The sequence below is a fragment of the Taurulus bubalis genome (genome assembly GCF_910589615.1).
Source record: "Taurulus bubalis genome assembly, chromosome: 1".
Classification (NCBI taxonomy): Eukaryota; Metazoa; Chordata; class Actinopteri; order Perciformes; family Cottidae; genus Taurulus; species Taurulus bubalis.
In genome coordinates, this window is record NC_136589.1 from 37,045,362 (window position 1) to 37,069,034 (window position 23,673).

General features: G+C 39.3%; 2 protein-coding genes across 3 annotated transcripts; one reads left to right on the top strand and one right to left on the bottom strand.

Moving 5' to 3' along the window:
- Nucleotides 1-1,459: 1,459 nt before the first annotated feature.
- Nucleotides 1,460-11,646, top strand: rgs20 (regulator of G protein signaling 20; the record flags this gene model as incomplete). Of its 2 annotated transcripts, none has more annotated exons than XM_079216941.1 (5): nt 1,460-1,648; nt 8,892-9,058; nt 9,813-9,887; nt 9,992-10,226; nt 11,458-11,646. In XM_079216941.1, the coding sequence occupies 5 exons, from the start codon at nt 1,460-1,462 to the stop codon at nt 11,644-11,646; spliced, it is 855 nt and encodes a 284-aa protein (XP_079073067.1). The 2 variants fall into 2 exon arrangements, with proteins under 2 accessions (XP_079073067.1, XP_079073068.1); XM_079216942.1 differs by lacking the exon at nt 1,460-1,648 and adding an exon at nt 7,301-7,348.
- Nucleotides 11,647-14,896: 3,250 nt separating this feature from the next.
- tcea1 (transcription elongation factor A (SII), 1) lies at nt 14,897-21,479 on the bottom strand. The gene is made up of 10 exons (XM_079227218.1): nt 21,311-21,479; nt 20,452-20,514; nt 20,269-20,374; nt 19,552-19,651; nt 19,246-19,394; nt 19,057-19,113; nt 17,564-17,718; nt 17,238-17,384; nt 16,881-16,952; nt 14,897-15,250 (listed from the first exon to the last, which is right to left on the bottom strand). The coding sequence occupies exons 1-10, from the start codon at nt 21,383-21,385 to the stop codon at nt 15,242-15,244; spliced, it is 933 nt and encodes a 310-aa protein (XP_079083344.1). The 5' UTR covers nt 21,386-21,479; the 3' UTR covers nt 14,897-15,241.
- Nucleotides 21,480-23,673: the final 2,194 nt, after the last annotated feature.

Consider the following 23,673-nt stretch of genomic DNA (forward strand, 5'->3'; position numbering starts at 1 on the left):
ACTGCATGCCGATGGAAACAGTTCCCTGAATGATGAACATCTACGCGCTATGCGTTACTGACAAACCATAGAAGATTTAAACAAGTATCGATAAAAACCAGAAATTGCTGTACATTTCATAATTATTTTTGAAAAGCATCACGCAGATATCAATCATGAAGTGTCAAATACATGTAGTGGAGTAGAAAGTTCAATATATGCCTCTGAAGTGCAGTATAGAAGTAGCAGAAAATGGATAGTACCTACACAGGAAAGTACAGTACTTGAGTACTTTCCACCACTGCATGTAAGAGAGATGCACTGGTTGGGTGTTTTTATGAAGATTGTTTAAATATTGTGGTCAGTTTGTTTTTAAGGATTCTAATAATAATAATGGTTGACTGATACAGATAGTTAATGATGCATTCATTGTATTTTTTTATAAATTATTTTCTTAACAGTGCTGCAAAATCCATCTATCACTAAATTCTGAGTCCAGTCTGAAGAGGCCTAGTTACACTATTGTCTGTGGCTCCTGTTATTGTCCCTTTTGAATTTGAGCATGGGATATAATTTTACACCATTACGTTGGTTGACTTTATGGAACCACAATAACATAATTATTGTGTAAATTAACATGTGGAAGTTCTGTTTATACCTGACTCTCTTGTTGTCTTAATTCACTAGTCTTGCTCAAAAAACAAGGAGGAAAAACCTCCAACATCCACCACATGTGACTCCAGCCAATCAATAACAACGACTGTGTTATCAGCAAGGGGAGAATTTAACTTGGTGCCTTTGTGAGGATGACAGATAGCTTTAAGTCAGTTGATTGCTCATAGTGAAGAGCTTTGATCTGTGTTTAGCCTTGTGAGTATGTAATGAGCGACATGACCAAGTGAAGTTAGAAGCTCCTCAGTAAAACACTTTAGCACCACAGTGTGTGTATATTAATTAATTGTGCTGCATGCATTGCGACCATATGTTTCCTCCAAAAAGTCTAGTTACCAATGTGTTTTAATCCATTCTATAGCATGGGAGATTTCATCAAGGAGCATATACAATCACAAATGAATCCACGCCTGTCACTAGTCTTCCTCTCTGTCCATCTCACTCAGACACTAAAACCTCCTGGCTTAATCTGGCCTAAGCTGGTGAGACGCAGTAAAGCACAGAGGAATCAGGATTGCATCCACTGGGGACATTGTCCTAATCCCCTTCTGCCCTCTCCTTTGTAAACACTCTTCTCTTCGTCAGGGTCACTGATGCTTTTCTACCCTCTCTCTCTCTCTCTCTGTCTTCTCTGTCTCTCCGTATCTCTCTCGGTCTCTCTCTTTTTCTCTCTCTCTTTCTTTCCCACACAATGGGCTTCAGAACAGACGGCGAAAAAACATAGAGGAAAGGAGCAAGAAGTGTGGATTCTTTACGATGCCTAAGAGACTCATGCCTCATGTGGCGAGTGAGGCCTCATGGCCGGAGCATGACATGTGCTAGAGCGGTGAGGCAGTGGGAGATCAGGCCCACGTCTGCTCTGCGGGGGATCAGACGCACCAGGGCCCTGATGTGGCAGCGGATCCGGGAACTGGTCCGGGCCTGCCGGCATGGTGTGGGATACCCAGTGAACTACAATGACCCGGTCCAGGAGGAACAGGAGATGGTGTGCCTTGAGGTAAGGGCACGTTTTAGTTTTTGTCCCCCCTGTCAGCATTACTGTTTTCAAATTAGAGTGTCACTATCATAAATGCACTATACTGATCATTATTATTATTATTATTATTATTATTTTGGAGCCAATACAGTGAAAACTCATTAACCTGTCAAGTAAAACTACAGTTGTACATTACTGTTGACTTTTTTTTTTCTTGTTAGTTGCTGCAGTAAAAAGCAGCAACAAATAACATAAGCCTGTCGCTGGAGTATTCTCTCCAAATAATTAAGTTCGACAGCCTAATAAATTTGTGAGGTTCAGAGTAGCAATACATCTCCTCATATCTATCAAATGATATGTCTTTCTTATTGTTAATCACCTGCAGTAAGTGATACATCCTTAATACTGTTGTTGTTTGTTGTTGTTGTTGTTGTTAAGATTGCGGTTTTCTGAGCAGCGTCCTTTGCTTCTTGCCAAACCTCTATTTAGAGAAGAACTTCCTGTCTGAAGGAGGCCTAAGGAGATTAAAAGAAGATAGTGTGTCTTGAAATAGTGTGATACCAGTCATTGGAAATCTAAATTAAGTTGTGCAGTCAGTCACACAGACAGACAGACAAAATACACAACGTGCCAATTCATTAGTGAGTTGAGAATACATTGAATCATTTTCAACAGTAGTCTGAAAATGTGATTTTGCTTGGCAATCATTCTTGGTAAATGGAAAAATAAAGATGTGCAATAGCTTTCTGTAGTGAGGAGGACTATGTTTATATTCACAGAGGAGAGGATTGAAAAAGAGCAACAGCAGAAACTGCTCCCGTAATCGAGTGGGACGACAGAGGAGTCAGTTCAGATCATCACATAAGCATCACACAAATTTGTTTCCTGGCCAGGTGTCTGAGAGCCAACTGGAGTTTGTTGAATTACAGTCAACATATTTAACATATTGACCATAACTCAACAGCAATAAAAGGATATGGAACATAACCGTAAGTGAATGAAAAGACAACAATTCAGCATTGTAGTTCTATAACATTTTTGGACAGATTAAATTGGAAATAAAGGATACAAAGTGATGCAGCAGAACCTGCAGGTTCTAATTCCACATATTCTTTTTCCAAACCTGGCGCCTAGATTGCCCACAATGCAACTCAGCCGCAAACCGTTTGATCTGAGATTTGTGTGTGTTATGCTCGTGACGGCTAATGTATCCACAAGCAGCTCGTCTCAGGCAGAGATGGGCAGTGGGCTACAGAGGTCTGGTGAGATTACACTACTTCTTAATCACGCCACACCTCCATTATCTTTATGTTTTCTATTTACAAACATGTAGTCTTCAGACCCAAATGATGTAGACTCAAGTGACATCACCTGAAGCTAGTTAACCCACTTCACACAGCTCCCTCTGGAGACACACAATCCTTAATACAACAGCCCCCCCTTCAACTGTTAACAGACTTTGATGTGTACAATCAGAGCATTTTAACTGCAGAAAACATACACATATGGATGTTAATACCAAGACTTTACCTTCACGCTGTCTTACTGTATTTTTACTTTTTTTGAAGAATAAGTTCATTTATCAATTTGAGGTTCAAACTCATTCAGACACTTTCCAGAGCAGAACTTTTGACTTGTCATTGCAGAAAAATAACACTAGCTATGGTCAGTTCCCAGTGTCCCGGTAAGGTTTTCCAGTGAGACAGCATGGACAAAACTCTGCAGCTGGCCCACTGGCCAATTGCTAATGTAATCATTTACACTCAAGCTTTTTCTGCTGTGGAATCTCCATGTTTATTTAAGGTAACATGCAAAAACTAAAAATGTTCATATACTGGTCAACGTTTAGAGTTTGGGCTATTTTGCATCCATAAGTTCTTCTCACCTTGTCTTGTCAGACTATAGTGGCAAGAAAAAAATACAAAATACACATTTCAGAATTAATTTTACTGCACTTAGTCTATTTGCATCTGTATATTTCTACTAAATTCACCAAAGGTTAGCATTAATGCTCAATTAGCATTTGTAAACACAACATTTCAGACAGCGTGTAATACAAAAGAAAATATTGCCTTAATGTATGTAATCAACTTGGGACGTTTCATGGTGATATATATTAGTAAAAATGTTCCCCCCATTCACTTGTAGTTTCTCCCCTTATGTATTTTCACACTTATTAGATAGATACACAATGGGCAGCTAATAGGAGAAGGATCAGTTACATTGCAATAGATCCTTTTCACTGCAGACATTTTACATTTTCACTGTAAGAAAAAGCTCAGGTGCAATTAATAACCTTAATGATGACTGCATTCTATTGATCTCTGTTGGATTCAGGGTTTCTGGTATTGTGAATGATCCTGTATTTCATTGATTACCGCACATACAGAATATACAATATTTCAAAAAAAGTGTCTAACTATCCCATTGATATCATTCTCACCAAGTTTTCATTTAAAGAGGGATATGATTGGCCATGCAGTCAGTTCACAAATGTATGTACGTGCCCTATTAGGCCTATACCATGTATTGTCTTATACCATAGATATACATTTATCCAAACTATATCTTTGTAAGAGGTTATATCGAATCGCGGTTATGAAAGTCAACTCTGCAATAAATGATTCCCATTACATTTGATTCCTTAATTAATTATGCTCCAACGGTAATTTCATGACCTATATGATACGTTTGATTCATTATTATAGAGTTCAAGTAATTACAGAACTGAAAACTGCCTGTTCTGATAAGGATCTTAACCTTCAGAGTTTTTGTCAGTTGAGGAATGAGAGGTTTCTCTCCACTTGGTGACTATCGACTGTCTCAAGAGCTCCTGCACATTTTAAGCAGAGTGCTGTATTGTCAGTGTGCACAGGAGTTGATATAAGACCAAGGATGGCATTTTGAACTCAGCTATTTGTTGATTGGTGCTGTCATCTGTGTTTATTGTGCTTTTCTTTTATTATTTGTTGTCGCAAACAGAATATTCTCTCGAGGGACAATAAATAAATACATGTTACATCAAATAGCAGTACAATAACAATCAATTCCTGCAACATTTATATTGATGACCTTCAAGAGAAAGGTCAGCTGGAATCACAGGAGACTGTGTGCGCAAAGCTACAACAATGTTTTCTCCTGCAAGGCTCTGAAATGTGTTTAAATGAGCCCAATAGAATTGTGTTGACCCCTAATGGCTGGTGGTAATTTGGACAATCAGTTTGTATGGAGACGTACCGCCTAGTGTTCGGTTGAAAATGTGATGTTAAAGTAAAAAACAAAAGAACAGGTGACTGTGTAATTGGGTTAGAAGGATTTATTAAATTGAGCCTGACATTAACCGTGCAAAGAACAACTTGATGAACACACCTGGGGGAAATTCATTAGAAGAACAATGTCAACCAGAAATAAAATCAAATGGAGAGTTTGTGCCCTCTTTGTCGCCAGGATTAGACGACGTATCTTCACCTTCAAAATGCTCACAGATGCCGTGCATTATCCCTTAAAGGTGTTCATCTCCGGTGCATATATCTTCATGTTGAGCTCCAGTAATCAAATCTACAGTTAATTTTACTTTCCCTCAAAGCTTTGCAATGCTTTGATTCATCTTAATCACTCGCTGAAAAGACTTTATTCATCCTGTCCCCCAGCTTTGGCATCCTACTCCTCCGTGTGACCTTGTGTATTCAGACTCCCTCCTCCACTTGGCATTGTGCTCTCAGAGGGAAAAGTCTGTGTGTTCGTCAAAATCACCACAGCATAAAGCATCTTTCGTTACTCGTGCGTGTGTGCGTGCGTGTGTGCGTGCGTGAGTGTGTGCGTGTGTGTGTATATCAATCTCTCATGGCTATTTGTGGGTCTGTGTTGCATAACATGAGCACAGGGGAAGGTGTTAAATGAAGTGTTGTGGAGAAAGTCACATGTTCATATCTCTGGAGGCTAACAACGATGTGTGGATGCTAAGGGCATGCCCCAGTTCAGCACAGTAATTAATCTGGACAGGAAAGAAATCCCTTCTTTCCCTTTTTTTTGGACAAGATAACAGAACAGATGAATGCCTAATCCTTAAGTGGTTCAATAGGCAGTATCACAGAGCAGCACCAGGTCTGTGCGAATCCTGTAAGAACAGTTCTCTCAGTTTTGTATTACAGGCGTTCACATTTTGCAGCACTTTCCATTACGATGTGGGGTGGATGACATTCATTTCAATGGCAAAGAGAATCTTAACTAAAAATGTGACCCATGCAGCACAAATATATTGGTATAAATTAAACAGATAATTAGATCAAATGCAGTATGTTATACTACACATTTGCAGAATAGGCAGAGTGCCATCTGGTGTTTGTACAAAGCAAAACCTGATGTGCACCTCTGCATTAATAAAAGCATATTGCATAGAAAGATATGTGTGGAAATCTACATCCCACTATCTCCAGCATGACTCGGTGTCAAATAGACATTGCACTGGCATAGTTTAATACTCATACATGCATGTCAAATATTAGGGCTCTTATCAAAGAGATCATACCATGCAAACATAGCTGTGCCTTTCATTAATTCATACGACCATCGGAAATCTATGAGTCAGTCAGTGCGCATGAAGAACATCATGTTAGTGCTGCAGTTTGAGCTACCTTCAGATGGCAGTGTTGTCTTCTACATCAGACCTGTGCTGTAGATTACAAGGCACAGAGGAGCCTGACAGTCATCTGTTAAAGAGTTGCAATGCACATCTTGCCATGGGAGTAATCTGCAGATAAACATTGTTGTGGAGAGAAGCAATGCAACAGATTTAATGTCTATTAACTTGTATCTAAACTTCAGCTGCCATCTCTGAGTAGTCTATTTAATTCAGGTTGAAACAACTGTATGGGAGTTAGATTCACGATAAAAACAACAGAACAGATCAAAAATACGCATATATATGCATATATGTGTCTGTGTGTGTATATATTGTGCATGACTGTGTCTGCATTGACAGAAAGGTTGTGTGTGAGTGTGGGTGTGATTATGCAGTATGAGAGTGTATGTGACAAGAGGATTAAAAGTCACACAGTGTTTACAAAATAATAAAACTATAAACAGTTTGGTGCACTGCATGTGGACCAACCAGGAATGTGTAAACACGTAGCTCACAGTAGACATGTAAGCCTAAACTTTCCAAATGATGAAACATTGGCTGTCAAAGTCATGCTATCCTTCAGGGAGGTTTAGTTTAAAAAGAAATGCTGCAGTCTATCAGCTTCTGGCTGTTTCAGCACCATAGACAGCGACTTCAGGCAAAGGCTCACTTGCGCATGTGCCAACGAAATTAGATTTTTTTTTCTTTTTGGGGGGGATAGGGGGGGTATATTTCTGTATATTTTTGGCTTTTATAAATGGCTTTAATGTAACAAAAGCTCAAGGGAAGTTTCTGGGTGTTTGTCTTAGTTTGTAGGCTTCATTGTTGTCCATGTTCTTTGTTATAAACTGACATCATGCAGCCTTCATTGCTTGCATAGCCCGAGTCTATCGCGTACAAGGCAGGGTAAAGGGACCTGTACTGTAAAAACCTGTGCCATACTGTCGGGGTTTACGCTCTTCACTGGGCTACTACGAGCTGGAGAGAAGACGCATGCGTACTGACTTGAAGCAGCCGGTTGGGAAAAAAAGCCTTATGTGCCATCGGATGTAATCAAGGCAAAGAATTACCTCTTCTCGCTGTGCATACATGGTGAAATTGTAAGTACTGGTGGCAAACCGATGTATCAGTGCACGGACATTTCGCGACGGAGTATTTAAGGCCGTTTCCCGGTATTTGAAATGGCATGTCACTATCTTGCTGTACAGTGAGCTTTTAACATATCTAGGCAGTGTCTTTTTGGTGGTTGTCCAGGGCGAAGAAGCTCTACGGTTCTTCGTGGTGGCACTTTCCATTGATGTGTTGTGCGAGTTGCTGTTGCAATGGTTTCTGCTGATAAAATCGCTCAGGAACCATTACATCCCAGCGTCGTTCACATTTCTGCTACGGTAAGATTGAATGAGAATAGCGGTTTATTTTGGTGTTATCATGATTTCTCCTCTGAATGGATACGACCACCCCCACCCCCATTTCATCGTCTATAGTCAAGCCATAGCGTATATTGCAATTGTGTCAGCTTTGAAGTACCCGACACCTATATAACGCGTAAAATTTGCCATTTGGCTAGACGCACGAAATATGCAGCTGAAGCCTGCTCTGAATCTGAGTGAAACCGCGCGCGGATCCATTTTAGAAATGGCCAAATGGTATTGTATGCACCGAAAGGCTGTGATAGAGCGATGCTGCGGTTATAGATTTGCAAGCTGCGCCTTCATGCCCCCCTCCCATGTACCAAATCTCCTGACATTTTTTTTTTTTTTAAAGCATCGTTTCTTGTGTCAGGTAGTAGCTGGATGATGCCGTGTGTTGGAAGCGACAGCTTTGTTACATAAATGATCTGACAGGATTTGGCAGCGTCTGACCTGGTGATGACACATTCGTTAAAACCAGACAAGAAGTAATTCTGTGAAAATAGCCTGTCTGTATCTATAGGCCTACAAACCTTAAAAGAGATTCTGTTAAAAAAAAAGTCACAGCTATACACAATTTTTGATTTTAGTACAGCAATTTCCCCTGGACGTGATAAATCTAGCCAAAGGGTGCATGGCAAAGTGACACCTGACAAGTAAGAATCTAAAGACAAATATTTGCATTATTTTCATGTGTATTTAATTCATTGCTCCAGCCCAGTGAGCAGTGCAGATCTTTTAATGCACTGCTCTGACACTTTTGGATTATGCACATTGAGCCCATGGTCATCAATCCATCCCTTTTATGCAGTTGGAGTGTATGGGCACATGTAGTCAGTGTGAGACAACAGGGGCTGAAAAGTGCTAGATGGGTGCCAATTCTTCTTCCATATACTTCCCCCCTGAATGGATTAAACAGCATTCCAAACTCTGGGCATGCCAGCACATGCTCCTGCCAGAGAGCATCAGCAGCAATCATACAGTAACACATACTATAGGTGGCAACTGGTAAATAAAATAAATCTAATTTATGTTGTAAAATGGATGCACAGGATGTCACACTAGACGTTGGTCTCATTATGCTGGCCTTACCATCTGCATTGCACTGGCACTGATTGTTATGATACACATCCATTGCAGGTCAAGACAGTTTCTGACCACAAGATAAAATATCAGTTAAATACAATTTCTGACATCTAAAACACTAAACGCAGTGCCTCTCCTCTGTTTGTAGCCCATGGGATCAGAGCGGATGGAGATGCGAAAGAGGCAGATGTCGGTGCAGCAGGAGTCGGCAGCGGGGGGAACTGCACCGGCCCAGCCGAGCCAGCCGGGCCAGGCCAACCCACGGGGCTCAAATGCATGTTGCTTCTGCTGGTGCTGCTGCTGTAGCTGTTCCTGGTAGGTCTTCTCCACCCGAGAACTTGCTCGTTGTGGCGCAGCATGGCCGACCTTACTGCACACAGTACAGCACAGCCTGTGTCTTATGCTCTTGATATTTTTGCATGTGATCTGTAGACACTTACCCTGCAGCAGCCTTATGTAAACAGCAGTTAGTTATCTGCTGACAATGTGAGAAAAGGGAGCTCCTGAAATATCTGCAGTTCAGTAAGCTTAGTGTAGATGAAATCCAACCAAATCAGACACAGTTACAAGACATCACAGATACAGAGAAACAGCTAAACTAAGATAATACGCTAAACAAATATGTACAAACATATACTGCATGAGTATTTACTGTATATGTGTATATATAGATCATCTTTATATTTATTGTATCTATCTGCTGAGCATCATTGAATTATCATTTATCAATTATTGAAAAGTTGTCCATTGTAATTTCCCAGACCCACGGTGATGTCCTCAACAGTCAAAAATCCAAAGATGTAAAGTTAACTATCAAAGAAAGCCAGCAAATAATTTGATTTGAGAATCTGAAACCAGCAGCATTTTGGTATACATACTTAAAAAATGTATCGATTTTCAAATTAGTTATCAATTAATTTTCCGCCAATCAACTAGTGATGGCTTCATTTGCTTGGAAATGTTAATGTTAAACTGGAATGTAAATGATAAAACATTTACAGTAAGATGACATAATATCACTTGAATAATTTCTTCAGTGCAGTTCATAATCTGTCTATCTCACTAATAGGAATGAAGACCGGGATGAAAGGAACCGAAAGGCTTCTTATGACGTAAAGGAAGGGACCGCAGACTGTGAAGACTGGTCAGTTGATTTCACTGCACAAAAAATGCCAAATCTAGATTTGGCATATTTGTCAAAATAAATGTTGAAATCACTCACCCCCATGTTGTCCATGCTCTCTGCAGCCCAAAGCCCACGCTGGAGGAGGTGCGCTCGTGGGGGCAGTCGTTTGACAAGCTAATGTGTTGCCCAGCGGGGAGGAACGCCTTCCGGCAATTTCTTCGCACCGAGTTCAGCGAGGAGAACATGCTCTTCTGGTTAGCCTGTGAGGAGTTCAGCAAAGACGCCAATAAGACTCCGGTAGAGGAGAGGGCTCGTGTCATCTATGAGGACTACATCTCCATTCTCTCGCCTAAAGAGGTCTGACATCTCTTGATTCACTGTTATTAAAAATGTGTGGAAGCTTCCTGATATGTGACAGGAAGTCATGCTTCTTCAATGTCCTCATCCTCCCTGCCTTTAAAGTAATAGTTTGACATTTTGGGAACATTTTGAAGATAGAGAGAGAGCGCAATTAAGTAAAGGGAAAAACCACCAATCCTTGTGACTTTCATCTGCTTGCAAACAACATAAATATGTCTCAAAGCTGCTCTGTGGTGCACAACAAACAGGGTAAAGAGCCCAGAACTACGTTTTTATAACAATGAACAACTGGGGGGATAAACCCAATATGCCAATCTGAAGCAAGCATTTTGTCCCAATGTCAGTTAAAGGCTTAATATATTTCTGTAAATTACGCTAACTCACTTTGATAGCATTCAAATTGAGTTATAGTTGAATGTGAATAGCGTTACATCAGAAAGCAATGCCGTATTATGTTTGCACGTGCCTTAGCTAATAACAGTAACTTGCTAACAGTTAGCTAACAGTCAACTTTACCTATCCCATCATCATTTTAGTTATCAACTGCACCCTTGGTCGACATCCTTTGACATATTAAAATCTGGCCTTTTGCTCGGTCTATATTGATGCCACTATCATCTCTGTATACGGTAACTAAATACACGGTTGGTTAGCTTAGCAAAAAGACTGGAACCAGAGGGAAACAGCTAGCCTGGCTCTGTCCAAAAGTAACACAATCCACCAACCAGCACCTCTAAAACTTAATTTATAATATCTCATCCGCTTTGTTTACTCTGTCCAAAAAACGAATGATATGCTATGCTATGCTAAGTATATATGTTGGGCTAGCGAGCGGAGACCACTGAAAGTTACATGTCGTAGCCGATAAAGAGCACATAAAGCCGTACATTATTGTTTTTTTACACTTTGGTTTTTAAATGGATTAAACAAATTAAATATAAGTTGTTTATTAATGAGCTTTAGAGATGCTGGTAGGTAGATTTTGTTCCCTTAAAACAGAGCCAGGCTAGCTGTTTCCTCCATTTCCTGTCTTTGTGCTAAGCTAAGCTAACCGACTCATAGTTACTCCAGACATGAGAGTGGTATACATTTTGTCATCGAACTCTCACTAAGAAAACAAATAAGCGTATTTCTTAAAAAGGTCAAACTTTTCCTTTTTAGACAGTTTGTCATTGAGAATGTGCAGATTCTGTTCTTCCTAATTCCAACCCCTGTTCTTGACTCCCAGGTGAGCCTTGACTCCCGTGTGCGTGAGTCGATCAACAGGAACATGCAGGAACCCAACATGCAGACGTTCGAAGATGCCCAGCTGCAGATCTACACACTAATGCAAAGAGACTCATATCCCCGCTACATGAACTCCCAAGCCTACAAAAACCTGCTCAACACTCTGTCAGAGCAGTCCCCCGAGTCTTAGGGTGGTGATGACCTGTGATATTTTAACTGTCTTTATCCCCCCTCCCCCTCAATCCGTATTCCCTTTTTTAAAATTTTATTTGTATGTTCAGTGTAGGATTACATGAACCTGGCCTCGGGCCTGGCCCCTCCCAGGGATTTCAGCGCTATTGTGATCTGCACCTGACCGAAGACACTCAGGTCTTAAAACTCCCGAGGGCTCAACATCACAAGTACTGCTACAGATCAACATAGCAAAACACTCCAAAGGAATATGAATACATTTTGTTTCTGTTATTTTTTCTTTTGATAGAAATAATCTATTTTATTTGTGTTCAGAGTTTTTTATGGTCTGTTGTTTTTTGTATGATTGTTTTGGGGGGGGGAATTATTCCTACTGTAGACTATATATATACATATATATATTTATGAGTTTGTAAATAGTAAAAATGGAATTGTGGGTATTTTATGTAGAAACGCCTGGTTCTATTCACTGCGTATGAAAATCAAAGCTCAAGTCAAAGGCTACGCGTTAGCCCTACTTGCAGGCAGCTTTGTGGGGTACTGTATGATTTTACCTTGGTTTTACTCTGTTTTGTTATCTAACCTCACTCTTCGGTACCTGTGACAGCGACTTGGCAACTCCAGTTTGTGTAAAAACTGTGTGGGATTGAAAAAGTGTGGTTATCAATGAAGTTACAAAAAGTAACAATGGCTCTAATTACAGACTGTGTGCAATTGGTTTCCATAAGAAACACAGATGTGTATTTTTACTTTCTATATTCAGTCTTAACCACAGAAAATTGCCTATTTAAAATAGTTTTTTGATTCAAGTGTTACTTAATGCACACATGTGATATAGTTTTACCAGTGTGACATACAAACTAAAGTCATTCTGTTTGCCAGATAAAGTATTTTTTCATGTATTGATATCTATTGCCAATACAACAAAACCAACACGTTCAAATTATATATAAGTTCTATCGTGGAATTAACAATACTGTTAGGTCACTCACTGTCATAAAATGTAGAAATTTTAGTTTATTTTATGGCTCTGTAATTTCCTAATCATTTATGGGAAGCCAGTCTTTGTGCTAAACTAGGCTAAGCTAACCAGCCTCTAGCTGTAGTTTTACATTTAGTGAACATAAGAGAGGTAAAAATACATATATATATATATATATATATATATATATATATATATATATATATATATATATATATATATATATATATAGGGTTGAAATGGAGCGCTAACCAGCTGCTGGCTGTAGCTTCAAATGTACCATCCAGACCGGAGAGTGGTATTGATTTTCTAATCTAACAAAAGCAAGTAACGTATTTCACACAACTATCTGCTTTAATTCTACATTTCTGTCAACTGGTTTGTTTGCAGAGACAATTATTAAACAAAAAAATACATTTATTTGACTATTGTTTGGAATTAATGAACTGGAAGTGTATCAACTTTCTCAATTTGACCAATAACTAGAACCTATGCATAAGAATTATGTCAAAAACTCCTTTAAATTACTCAAAAATTGCATGTCAAATTAAAGTGCGAGTTTGACATTTGTTGACAGCTGGTGGAGTCATCTGTGTATCACCCTGCAGGATTTCGACTTTAATAACCTCACCTGCAATATGGAAGTGACGCTGGGGTCCGGCCAAGTCAGCAGCAACACCAAAGCTACCATGTAAACTGTGTTGATACGTTTAACGAAAGGCATTTCCATTGACTGAAATTGGAGTTGCCAAGTATAAAATGCGTTAATGTATTCTGATAGTTTTAGTTGAATTACTTTGTTGCCTCACAAACATGTCACTCAAAGACAAGATCCTCACATGGGGAAGTGCCTTGACATTCAATTTTATGACATCTTTCTCATGGGCAACAGTTGTTTTCAGACTTTTGCCGTAAGAGCGGTAACTGGAGCATGAGGCCAGGTTACTGGTAATTGTCCCTCTCTTTGGCCAAATTATCACATGTTTTGTCTTGATTCCTTAGTCGTGACTACACTGGTCCATTTTGGTAGAACTACCAAACAGTATGGTGGCGGGTGATGACAACACATGTCTTTATTTGCTGAAGACAAACGAGATCAATGGATAGGGCTGTTTGATCTGAACTTCTCGCCGACCCATGTTCTTCGCGGTGGCACTTCTACTTGTCTTAGAATAACTTTCACTTACTGTGTGCAATTTGAGCTGATGGATACACCGAGCAGATCAACCTCAAAACACAATCTAAGCCAATGGTTTGGAGTGATGCCTATAAATGTTGTTTCTTCTTCTGTTTACTATATGAAATGTGTTATTTTGCGCTGAGTTTACTGAAGAATACATTAAAAAAAATATATATAATAATGTGAATGTTTACAGTATTTGGTTTCCTTTTTTTTTGCTGCTACTCTCCAAGAAAAATAATGACTTGTGGGCATTTTGATTAAGATAAAAAATAAAGCACAATAATTTTACTGACTCCACTGGCATGATTTGATCACAAAACCACACAACACAACAATCGAGTAATAAAACTAAAAATCCCAATACGGTTGAGAGCTTTAAATCACTTAATCTCGCCATCAACGGATTTTAATATAGCAGCAGATAAACAAATTGATTTGCAGGCAACATTAGCAAAATTACTCCATCACTGTGCATGTGTGTGTCCAGTAAGTGATTGTTTACCCAAAATATGAGGGGCTTTCTCCATCAAACAAGCCATTGAACTCGAATGTTCATTTTGGGTCTTTCAACGATCTGAAAATGCACATATCTTTGTTTTATCGCATTGATAATTCTTGCCTTTTCATATTTTATGAACATTTTTAACAAAAAATTAGAAGGAAAAACATGTCGCACACAGCTTAATATTGTATTAAATGGGGTAGTTCCTCAAGTAAAAAATTGAAAAGGACGTAACCCTGTAAAACTGATCTGGGTTCAGGTTGAGTGACGGTAAGGCAGCACAACTCCTTGTCGACATGGAGTGGTTGCACCTGGCAATTAAAAACATAAACAGAGGAAGAAAGGAAAACAATTGTGTGTCTTCCCTGGTTCTGCCAATGACATTAATATTCACACATCAGCATTCTCTTTGATGTGATGAATATTCCATCAATAACAAGCACACACACACACACACACACACACACACACACACACACACACACACACACACACACACACACACACACACACACACACACACACACACACACACACACACACACACGAGACTGAAGCCTAATGAAAATCACTTATTTTTAATCAAATGAATTACATTTGTATTGGGCAATTAAATAAAACAATGCAATGTTGTGAGGGAAAAGCAAAAACAACATTGTCCAAAGTGTTAAAACTACATATAAAAAATGCAGATAAAAGAGAATGAGACAAGATTCACTGACCAAAAATAACTAAAAACAATAGTAAAATATTTGGGGGGAGGGCATCTGACAATGAGCTCAAGTCTATGAACAGGATATTTATTCAAACGGTAACCTGTGGCATCTTTGTATGGCGTGTCGTGTACCACAAAATACAAAGCTCCAATCTGTTGCAGAGATAACCTGGTCCAGGAATTTTGCTCCTTGTCGGAGTGCAGTGCAGACTCAGCAAAACTAGGACACAAAAAACACAAAATTAGCACCCAGAAACGAGAATATTTCCATTAAACACAGATAATCAAGTCATACATAAATACCTGGGAGAAAACAGTCTGCAGACTGCCATTTATATAGCATGTTTCTTTTAAATTAAAAACCATTGTGGTGTAATCCTATGTTGCTTTTTAATTTCTTTATTTAATTTGCTTTCTCTTAAACATCACTTTGTGTTAGTAATGAAATGGCAGTGATCACATTTATAGTGTAAATTCATACACAAAGCGTAGCCATTACCCTGAATAGCTTCTGTAAATATCAACATTTAACGTATCGCAAACAAAAACAAGTATATGAGATACATGAGATATATGTAGAATGTCTGCGAGTTATATATAAATTGTAGTTTAATCTATGAATTCTATAAAATATTCCCCCCACCAAAAAAATAGGACAGACTAACAGTGTTTTTCAACCTTTTTTGAGGCTTTTGGCGAAATGACAAGAATCGGTGAGTCCCGCATGCGCAAGCGTGACCTATTAACGGCGTACGGTGAAATCAGCATTTCCTCTTGCGCCCCACCTGTAATAAAAACCGCCCCAGTTTGATAAATACTGACTTAAAGGAAACATGGTGTTCATTTATTTTAATGACGACCACAAAGTGAGCAGGCTTTGTCACTGCAGTGTGTTTTTCGGGCTTTTGGAAGAATATTTCCAGAGCCTCTCGATATGCGAAATCAGAAACGTAATTTATGGAGCTCCAGGCTGCAGCCTGTTGGATGTTTGTCTTGACCTGCAAATACCTGAACTGTTAGGCTTTAAGAGTGATAGCTTGAAGCAGCAAATCCCATTGTGAAAAGCACGCAACATATTTTTCATCCACTGTGTGCTCACCTGTGTGCAGCACATCGGGGCGGAACTCCTCCGTGCGCGATACGGAGCAGAGAAGAGTTGTAACGCGACCCGGAAATGGCATGCTGTCGTGTATGATCAATAACATACGGCCGTTTAGTTTGTTTAATAGCAGAACAAGGTGCAGACCTGTTCTATAGGAAATTACTAGGCCAGCCACTATATTGCAGGCTCAGACGCTCAACAATGGAAAATTATTTGTGGCAGCTAAATAATATTTTTTTGGACCAATTAAGTGAAATTGGAAATTTTCTCACGGCACACCTGACGATCCAACAGTCCAAACCCCATGAATAATAAATGAATATAAAAAGAGAAAAGCAGCACATCTTCAGATTTGAGACTCATTTCTGCCTAATAAAATTTGTAAAAAAAAGGTAAATAAAGTATAAATTATGTTACAGATACATTTTCTTCAATAGACTGATGAATCGACTCATCGTTTCAGTTTTAATTTGCACGCAACAACATTCAGGCATCAACAGGATGCAGGTTTCTGCTTCAAGGCTAAATAGCATTGAGTGAGAACAGGTGGGTCTGTTAATAAAAGGTGTGCAGGTGAAGTCTGCATGGAGAGAGGAGAAGGACCAACTTGGCCAATTTTCTTTAGGAACTAAACAATATTGATGCTTGTATAATGTGTGTGGACACGTACAACTCGATCAATAAAACACGATTCAGTTCGCTGATAGGTTTCACGACTTAGTCAACGAAGCCCCGTTAAACAACGTACCTTCCATCTATTTCCGCAGTCATTGCAGAAGACAAACGTTGTCATTGGCTCATCAGCGCTGCGAGTTTGAACCTGGAAATGACAACAAAAAACATGCGTTTATTACATTTATTACAATAACAAACTGAACAAGTTTGTCCAAACTGACCTTCATTCATGGGACTCAAACTCAAGTTAACGGATGAGAATACAACAGGACATTTTAAACTTTCCATAATGTAACAACGCGCCAACCAAACCATGCAAATTACACCGTGGAGACATTGCTTATAACCACACCTGCAAACCAATGTTACCGTCAATGTTACCTTCTCTTTCCCACCACAGTTCAAATGAAGCACAAAGGGCAGTCCGTACCTGTGTGTAGGTGCAGCACTTCCCCTTGCACTTGCCGCAGGTGAATAGATCCGTCTGACAGCCTCCAGTAGTGGCCATCTGGTGTTCCCTGACAGCTTCTTTGTCAAAATTCTTTCTCATTTCTCTTAGTTCATCACTGGCCATTGCCTACAGAAACAGAAGAGTCGATTATGATGCCTTTAAGTACATTATTTATACATTTTACTGATGTGACATGAGATGTGCACCATATCGTAATATTATACCAATAGAGAAGCAACACATTTAAGAAGAACTGACACACTGACTGTGTGTTCCAGGATCTTTAAGATAAAAACATCACAAACCTCTGCGGTCATCTTAGCCATCTGCTCGGGGGTTACATTTCCACACAGCACAGTCCTCCTTAGATTAGGGTTCTTCATATCTTTCAAATTTGAGATTCGGCTCCGCACACGGCTCTTGTATTTCGGGTCTGTGCTCTTAAACTCTTGAAAGATAAGTGATGGCAGGTCAAGGAAGACAATTTGGCAATTATTTTTTTTTTTTATTACAAAAAAAAAAAAAAAAAAAAAAAAAAAAGAGTATATAAACAATAACTCCGGCCTTTTAGGTGCTTTTGTGTTGAAACATTTAAATCGCTAAACTAGTTAACTGGCTACATTTGAATCCACCAGAATGTCGATAATGTAAATGCTCACATTCTTAGTTTTCAGCCTGTGTGGATTATTTATGTTCCTACTTCAGGGAATTAGACTGCTGGTCAGATAAAACAAGACATTTTAAGTCCAAATACATTACCTTGGAAAGAGGAAACTGCTAGAAATGGGTATTTCACCAGTTTGACATAACAGAACAGGGGCCACTTACAAAAGGGGGAGACTTTTTTTAATTACCCCGTCTTTATCGTAACACTGATAAAGCATATGCTTTCTACCATTTGGCACTATTCATATTCAAAAACTGTTTAACCTAAAACACTTATTTCACCGTGATAAACAGAAACAGATTTTTTATCACATCCATACCACTTGTACCTTTAAGCAGAGGGTCTTTTTATTCAAAACTAATTTGGACTCATCTTGGCAGCATTTACTACTGTTTGTACTACCGTTTATTGTTATTATTTATATTACTTGATTGTTTTTACTGTGTCTCTATTGTGTGCAAGGCTGCTGTAATCCTGCAATTTCCCCACTGCAGGACTGATAAAGAATTATCTTATCTTTATACTTTTCAAGTAACTGATCTTAAAATCTTTCAGAAGATGAACAGCATGAAGACTGGCAGGGTTCTACTAAATCCAGATATTTAAAACATACTGATCTCAAACGGACTTTTAGTAAGTGCTTCAACTTTGAAATAATTAACTTATTAAAATCATTGACAGAAGGCTCTGAAGAAAGCATAACAGAAGTTATCACAACATACAGAACACATAGAAATGAAAGCCTATTACTTCAGACATTTTTTATAGGAATGTTTGCACTAGAGCGAGTGAAGTGATGATTCATGACAGATTGACGTGTCACAATCGTATCAGCGTTTCTATTGGTCCAACTATAAAGTGGGTGGGAGTAAGGGACACAATATGCTTGTTTTATCGGGGAAACTGGTCCTCATCTGTAGATCTGCCCTTTTGATGATACAGCACAATTATAATAAAATATAGCCCCTGGGGTCCCTGGACCTAAACATAATTTAAGATTATAAAATTAATGAATGAGGCGCACCTCTAATGGGCTTATTTTGATCACTGGCATCTAAAAAAACAATTATAGAAGAAATTTAAAAACTCTAACATCTGCTTCAAAAACCTTCCATTCAATGTCAAGGATATTTTCCTCAATCTGTGCTCCAAGTTCATCACAATCAGCACCAATAGCAATATGATCATCTGAAAAAAGAAAAAAGAAAAGTCAGAAAATAGACCTAAAATGACTTTAAATAAAGCCAATTGCAACCAACCACACAATAACACCCTGTGTGGAAAATGTGTTGTCCAAATGATTATAATAAACAGGAATACCTCCGGTTTGTAGAGCATTGGTCAGCAACTCTCTGCACTTGACCCTGATAGAGTCGGAGGTGTTGGGTGCACGAGGAAAGGTGTGGATCAATGTGTTGGTTGAAACTTCAGCAGGCTCACTCTTGCTGCTGGAGTTACTGCTGGAGCTGCTATGGGAGAGAGAGAAAAAAATATGAAAAAGTAGACAAAATGCATCTGCAGCCAAATGGCCAAAAAACTAAATAAAATGTGTCAACATTCAGTAACGTTTTACACGTACAACAAAAAACAAACAAAAAAAGACATAAAACATTATCATCTTCTTACCTTTCTTCTTTTGCTTCTGGGCTTCCCTGCGAGGGAGAAACGGGCGTAGTTTGCTCTTTCCTCTTTTCATCCGAAGGTTTCTCTCCACTGTTAGGTTCATCTGGGGTACAAGTGGCAGAAATCAAGCAAGTAAGAAAACAAGAAAGCAAAACTAGCACAGACCAACATTAAAATAAAGAATGTCAATATAGCCGTGTGTTTGACAGCTGAATAGCTCTACGCAAGGAAAACTTTTGTTGATCACAACAATTTTTTTAAATCCTCTCATTAGGGTATCAAATACAAACAATATCATGATATATTATTCCTATGTTCCACAATAACTCAAACTTTTAAAAATACTTCTTAAATAGTCTCTGGCTGAGGCAGTCCATCAGTGGATGTCTTTACTGAAAGTGCTGGCTGCTGTTCATTTTTATGTGCTGCTGAACACCTCATTTACAACACTGTGGGGTGAGAATAGATACAAATGATTTAAGATACTCCAACAGGGGTATGTTTGACAGCTGGTGTACCCAGAGCGTGATGTGTTGCAATAAGCAAAGGATCCAAATTGGCTTTGACTTCATAAAGCCAATCAGTGAGAGAGGAAAACAAATCAGTACGACTGGCTACAATCAAGCATTAACAGCTTGGGCCATCAAAAGATCGCTCCAGAAATATGACACGTAACACAATTCACACCTGTTTCAGTAGAATTATAAAGCAAATAATTACCCAAAAGCTTCTTCCATGATTTGATCAAGGCCTTGGCTAGGGATGTCACCTCGTCGTCTGTGCTCTGCTTGCGGATGGCGTTAACGGACATCCCAATTCTGGTAGACTGTGGAAAGACACAGTGTCAATGCTTCAGGGTTTGAGCACAGATGGTGAGCCTCAAAAAGAAATGAGCAAAGATACCTGCAGCAGCTCGAGACTCATGGGGATACTCCGCAGCTCCTTCAATAGGTCCAAAGCCCCGGCCTGCAGAGGAGAGCGTGGTCAGATATGGTTTCTTATGAATCTCGAGCTCCAGGAAGGTTATAATTATTGGTTGAAAAAAAAATTCATTTGGGATGAGCAACCAGTTGACAGGAAATTAAACTGCAACTGTTTTTATCATTGATTAATTGTTGGGGGGGATTTTAATAAAGCACAATTTAAAATCATGAGCTTGATGATGAAATTATGTGTTGATTTTCCTCATCTTAAATTATATAAAACTAAATATTTTTCTTGCATATTTGGTTACATTCTTAACAGCACCCGCCATTGCAAATGCCAAAGGATGGATTACTAAACCAATTATTAGTCGTGGCCCCAAAATGATGTTAGATTACATGTAACATTAGCTTGGCGGCTAAAAGTTAACTCGCATCAAGCGTCTACAAAAGTCCCCAAAACACATCAGAAGTCGCAAGGATACCTCCATTGATCCATTTAAGATTTCGACATCTAACTAACGTTTGCTGCTTAGTTTCTTAATACGACCACATGCAGCATGTTATTGCACTGTGTGGCACAAGGCTAGCGAGCTGCTGCTAGCTGCTAGCGACACAACATCGTTTAAAGTGACCAGCTAGTCACAACTGAAGGCTTCCTAACCGCCTGTGGTTCAGGGGTCATAACTCGTCTGGTGAAATGACACCCTGGCATAGAAGTGAACTGTCTGGGGGATTAATTAGCCGCACAGCCCGCAGCTAACACCACAACAACGCTAAGCTACACATAAACATCAGCAAGGCTGGAGGGTAGCATCCATTCTTCTCAGACGTCTCACCCCGTTTTTCTTCTGCGCCATTTTATCCATCTTCTTCGCGATTCTGATGATGTCGTCTTCCTCCTTTTTGCCCATTGTTGACCGATTTGTTGAAGTCCAAGTAAACGGGGAGCAAAATAGGAAAGAAATTCGCGACAAAAAACACGCGAGCGAAGAGAGAGCGGCGGCGTCTACTTGAGGGACCGGGGACCGCACACTGACCCTGCGCCGCTCGGCAGACCCGAGTAGCCGATGCATGATGAGTTCAGGGCCAGTTAATCGTTTCGGAACCCATGATTCCTCTGGAAGCAGTCAACTGAACAAGTTGGATATTCATTCATCAGACAAAGCCACAGGGACACATTATTTATGAATACACAGATATATCTCCGTATTTCCCTGGTTCTGTACAAGCAGCTAGCTACTAAAACAACATGTTGGTAATATCACCACCTGTCGATAGATGGCGTCAAAGTGCCGCTTGTATCTCTGCTTGGGGTCAACAATGGATTCTTGTGGCTGGAAACACTTCTCAAAAGGTCTCAGACAAATGTTCGGGTCTTCTCGTGTTTTCTACATTAGTAGTTAATCTGATGGAAAGTTTCAAATGTTCTGTCCTGAAACGATTTATTAATCAATAAGTTGATGGACCGAAAAAAATGCTGCTTTAAAAAATATATATATATATTTTATGGTATTAAATATAATTTCTTTGGGTTTAGGACTGTGATGGGATGTTTTCACTTTTTGTTTTGATTATTGGATGGTGTACATTAACAAGTACAAGAGTTTAAGATTTTTTAAAGGCTATATAACAACAATAAGTCAGTTGCAGGTACATAGGGTCTTAAAATATGTATATTTCCGCCCCCAAGCAGCACAGTATTAACTGTATTCTTCATTGCAATGAACACTGAAATATCTTCAGTCTTGCTAAGGGACTTTGGCAGGACTCATGGCTTTAGATGAAGGCACGGCTGCAGATCAATCCTGTGACCTTTGAGTTGTGGGAGCGAGGCCATGATGGTCGCACACTATGTAACACAGAGAGACTAGCTATTTTGGATCTTACTAATCCAAACAGATCAGCATGTGACATTGCCACCTAGTGATTGAAGGTTAGGTAATTACTGCCAATTATTTTAATGATTGAACAGTACATATATAGTCAATCAAATATACAGTATAGAGTACAACAAGGTAACACAAATATATGGTTCCAGAATTCCCATTATGATTCATCAGTTTACAAGTGCTGGTAAAACACTGCCGAAAGCATAATGAAGCTTTAATTTTATGATCTACTTTTTAAATACATAATGTGTTGGTACTTCTGGACTCCGTTTGACCTACACAGGCCTGTCCTTCAGTCCCGTCCCACCAGACAGTCTGCATCTTCCAGGACAGTGCACATGCTAGTGAGAGGTGTTGGCAGCTTCTAGCACAGTGTCTGGTAGCTGCAGTATAGTGACACAGCTCTCACCCCATGATGCAATTAAATCATTAGCCACAAAATAAAAGTCTACAACAGGCACAGACGTCGGATATACCGTGTTGGCCTTCCAAGTTTGAATACAAAGCTGCAGTATTTACAATTAATTATAGTCACATTTCTTGTTTATTACATTCAACAGGTGCAAAACCTACATTCATTGTGTGTTCTGAAATGTGAAGATGGATTTCCATTGCCCGCTGTGAGGTAAAAGTGCTCTCTTAAGAACCTATTCTGCTTTATGCTGTCAGCGAGTGCGCCTTAATCCCTATTAGGACAAGGCTTGTCAATCTGATTATGTCGGTTGCTTGCAAACGAGAAAGAACTCTAGCCACCGGTGGGATCTGTTTGGAGCCGTAAAGATTAGCTAATACATTTTCACTTGGAGAGTTCATATATCTTGACGAACTTTCACCACATTTGTCCTCACCTTTCAATTATTCTGGTGCTCACTAATCCTTTTACTGTACCCATTCACTCAGTTACTCACTTTGTATTTTAGTGCAAATAACAAGAAGGACATTTATGGACGATGATTAAAGAGATCTTTTGGAAATAGTTTTTCTTATTTTTTTAGATGTATGAGATACATTTGCTATTGTGAAAAACCGCCAGTTGACCAAAACAAAAATGTAATCCATACTCTTAAAAAAACAAAAACCATTATTGCCATCCATTTGTGATTGAATTTCATTCTGATAAAAGTTCAGTCGGCTGTGATACAGTTTGTCTGTGTTTACTTAATTTGTTATCTTGATATGCTGATTAAGTGTGAGCAAAGATTAGGCAAATTGGCCATGATGTTGCACGTCCCAAAATAGCCCTTCCAATGCCGCTGAGAGGCTTTGACCAGCGCTCTGGGGAACAACGGAGGCACACTTTCTGTCTTTTA

Coding starts and splice junctions, on each gene's coding strand:
- tcea1 (XM_079227218.1), bottom strand. CDS start 21,385: ATGGGCAAAAAGGAGGAAGACGACATCATCAGAATCGCGAAGAAGATG. Junction 19,652..20,268: donor ATCATGGAAGAAGCTTTTGG/GTAATTATTTGC, acceptor CTTGTACCCCAG/ATGAACCTAACAGTGGAGAG. Junction 17,385..17,563: donor TGGCTAAGATGACCGCAGAG/GTTTGTGATGTT, acceptor CTGTTTCTGTAG/GCAATGGCCAGTGATGAACT.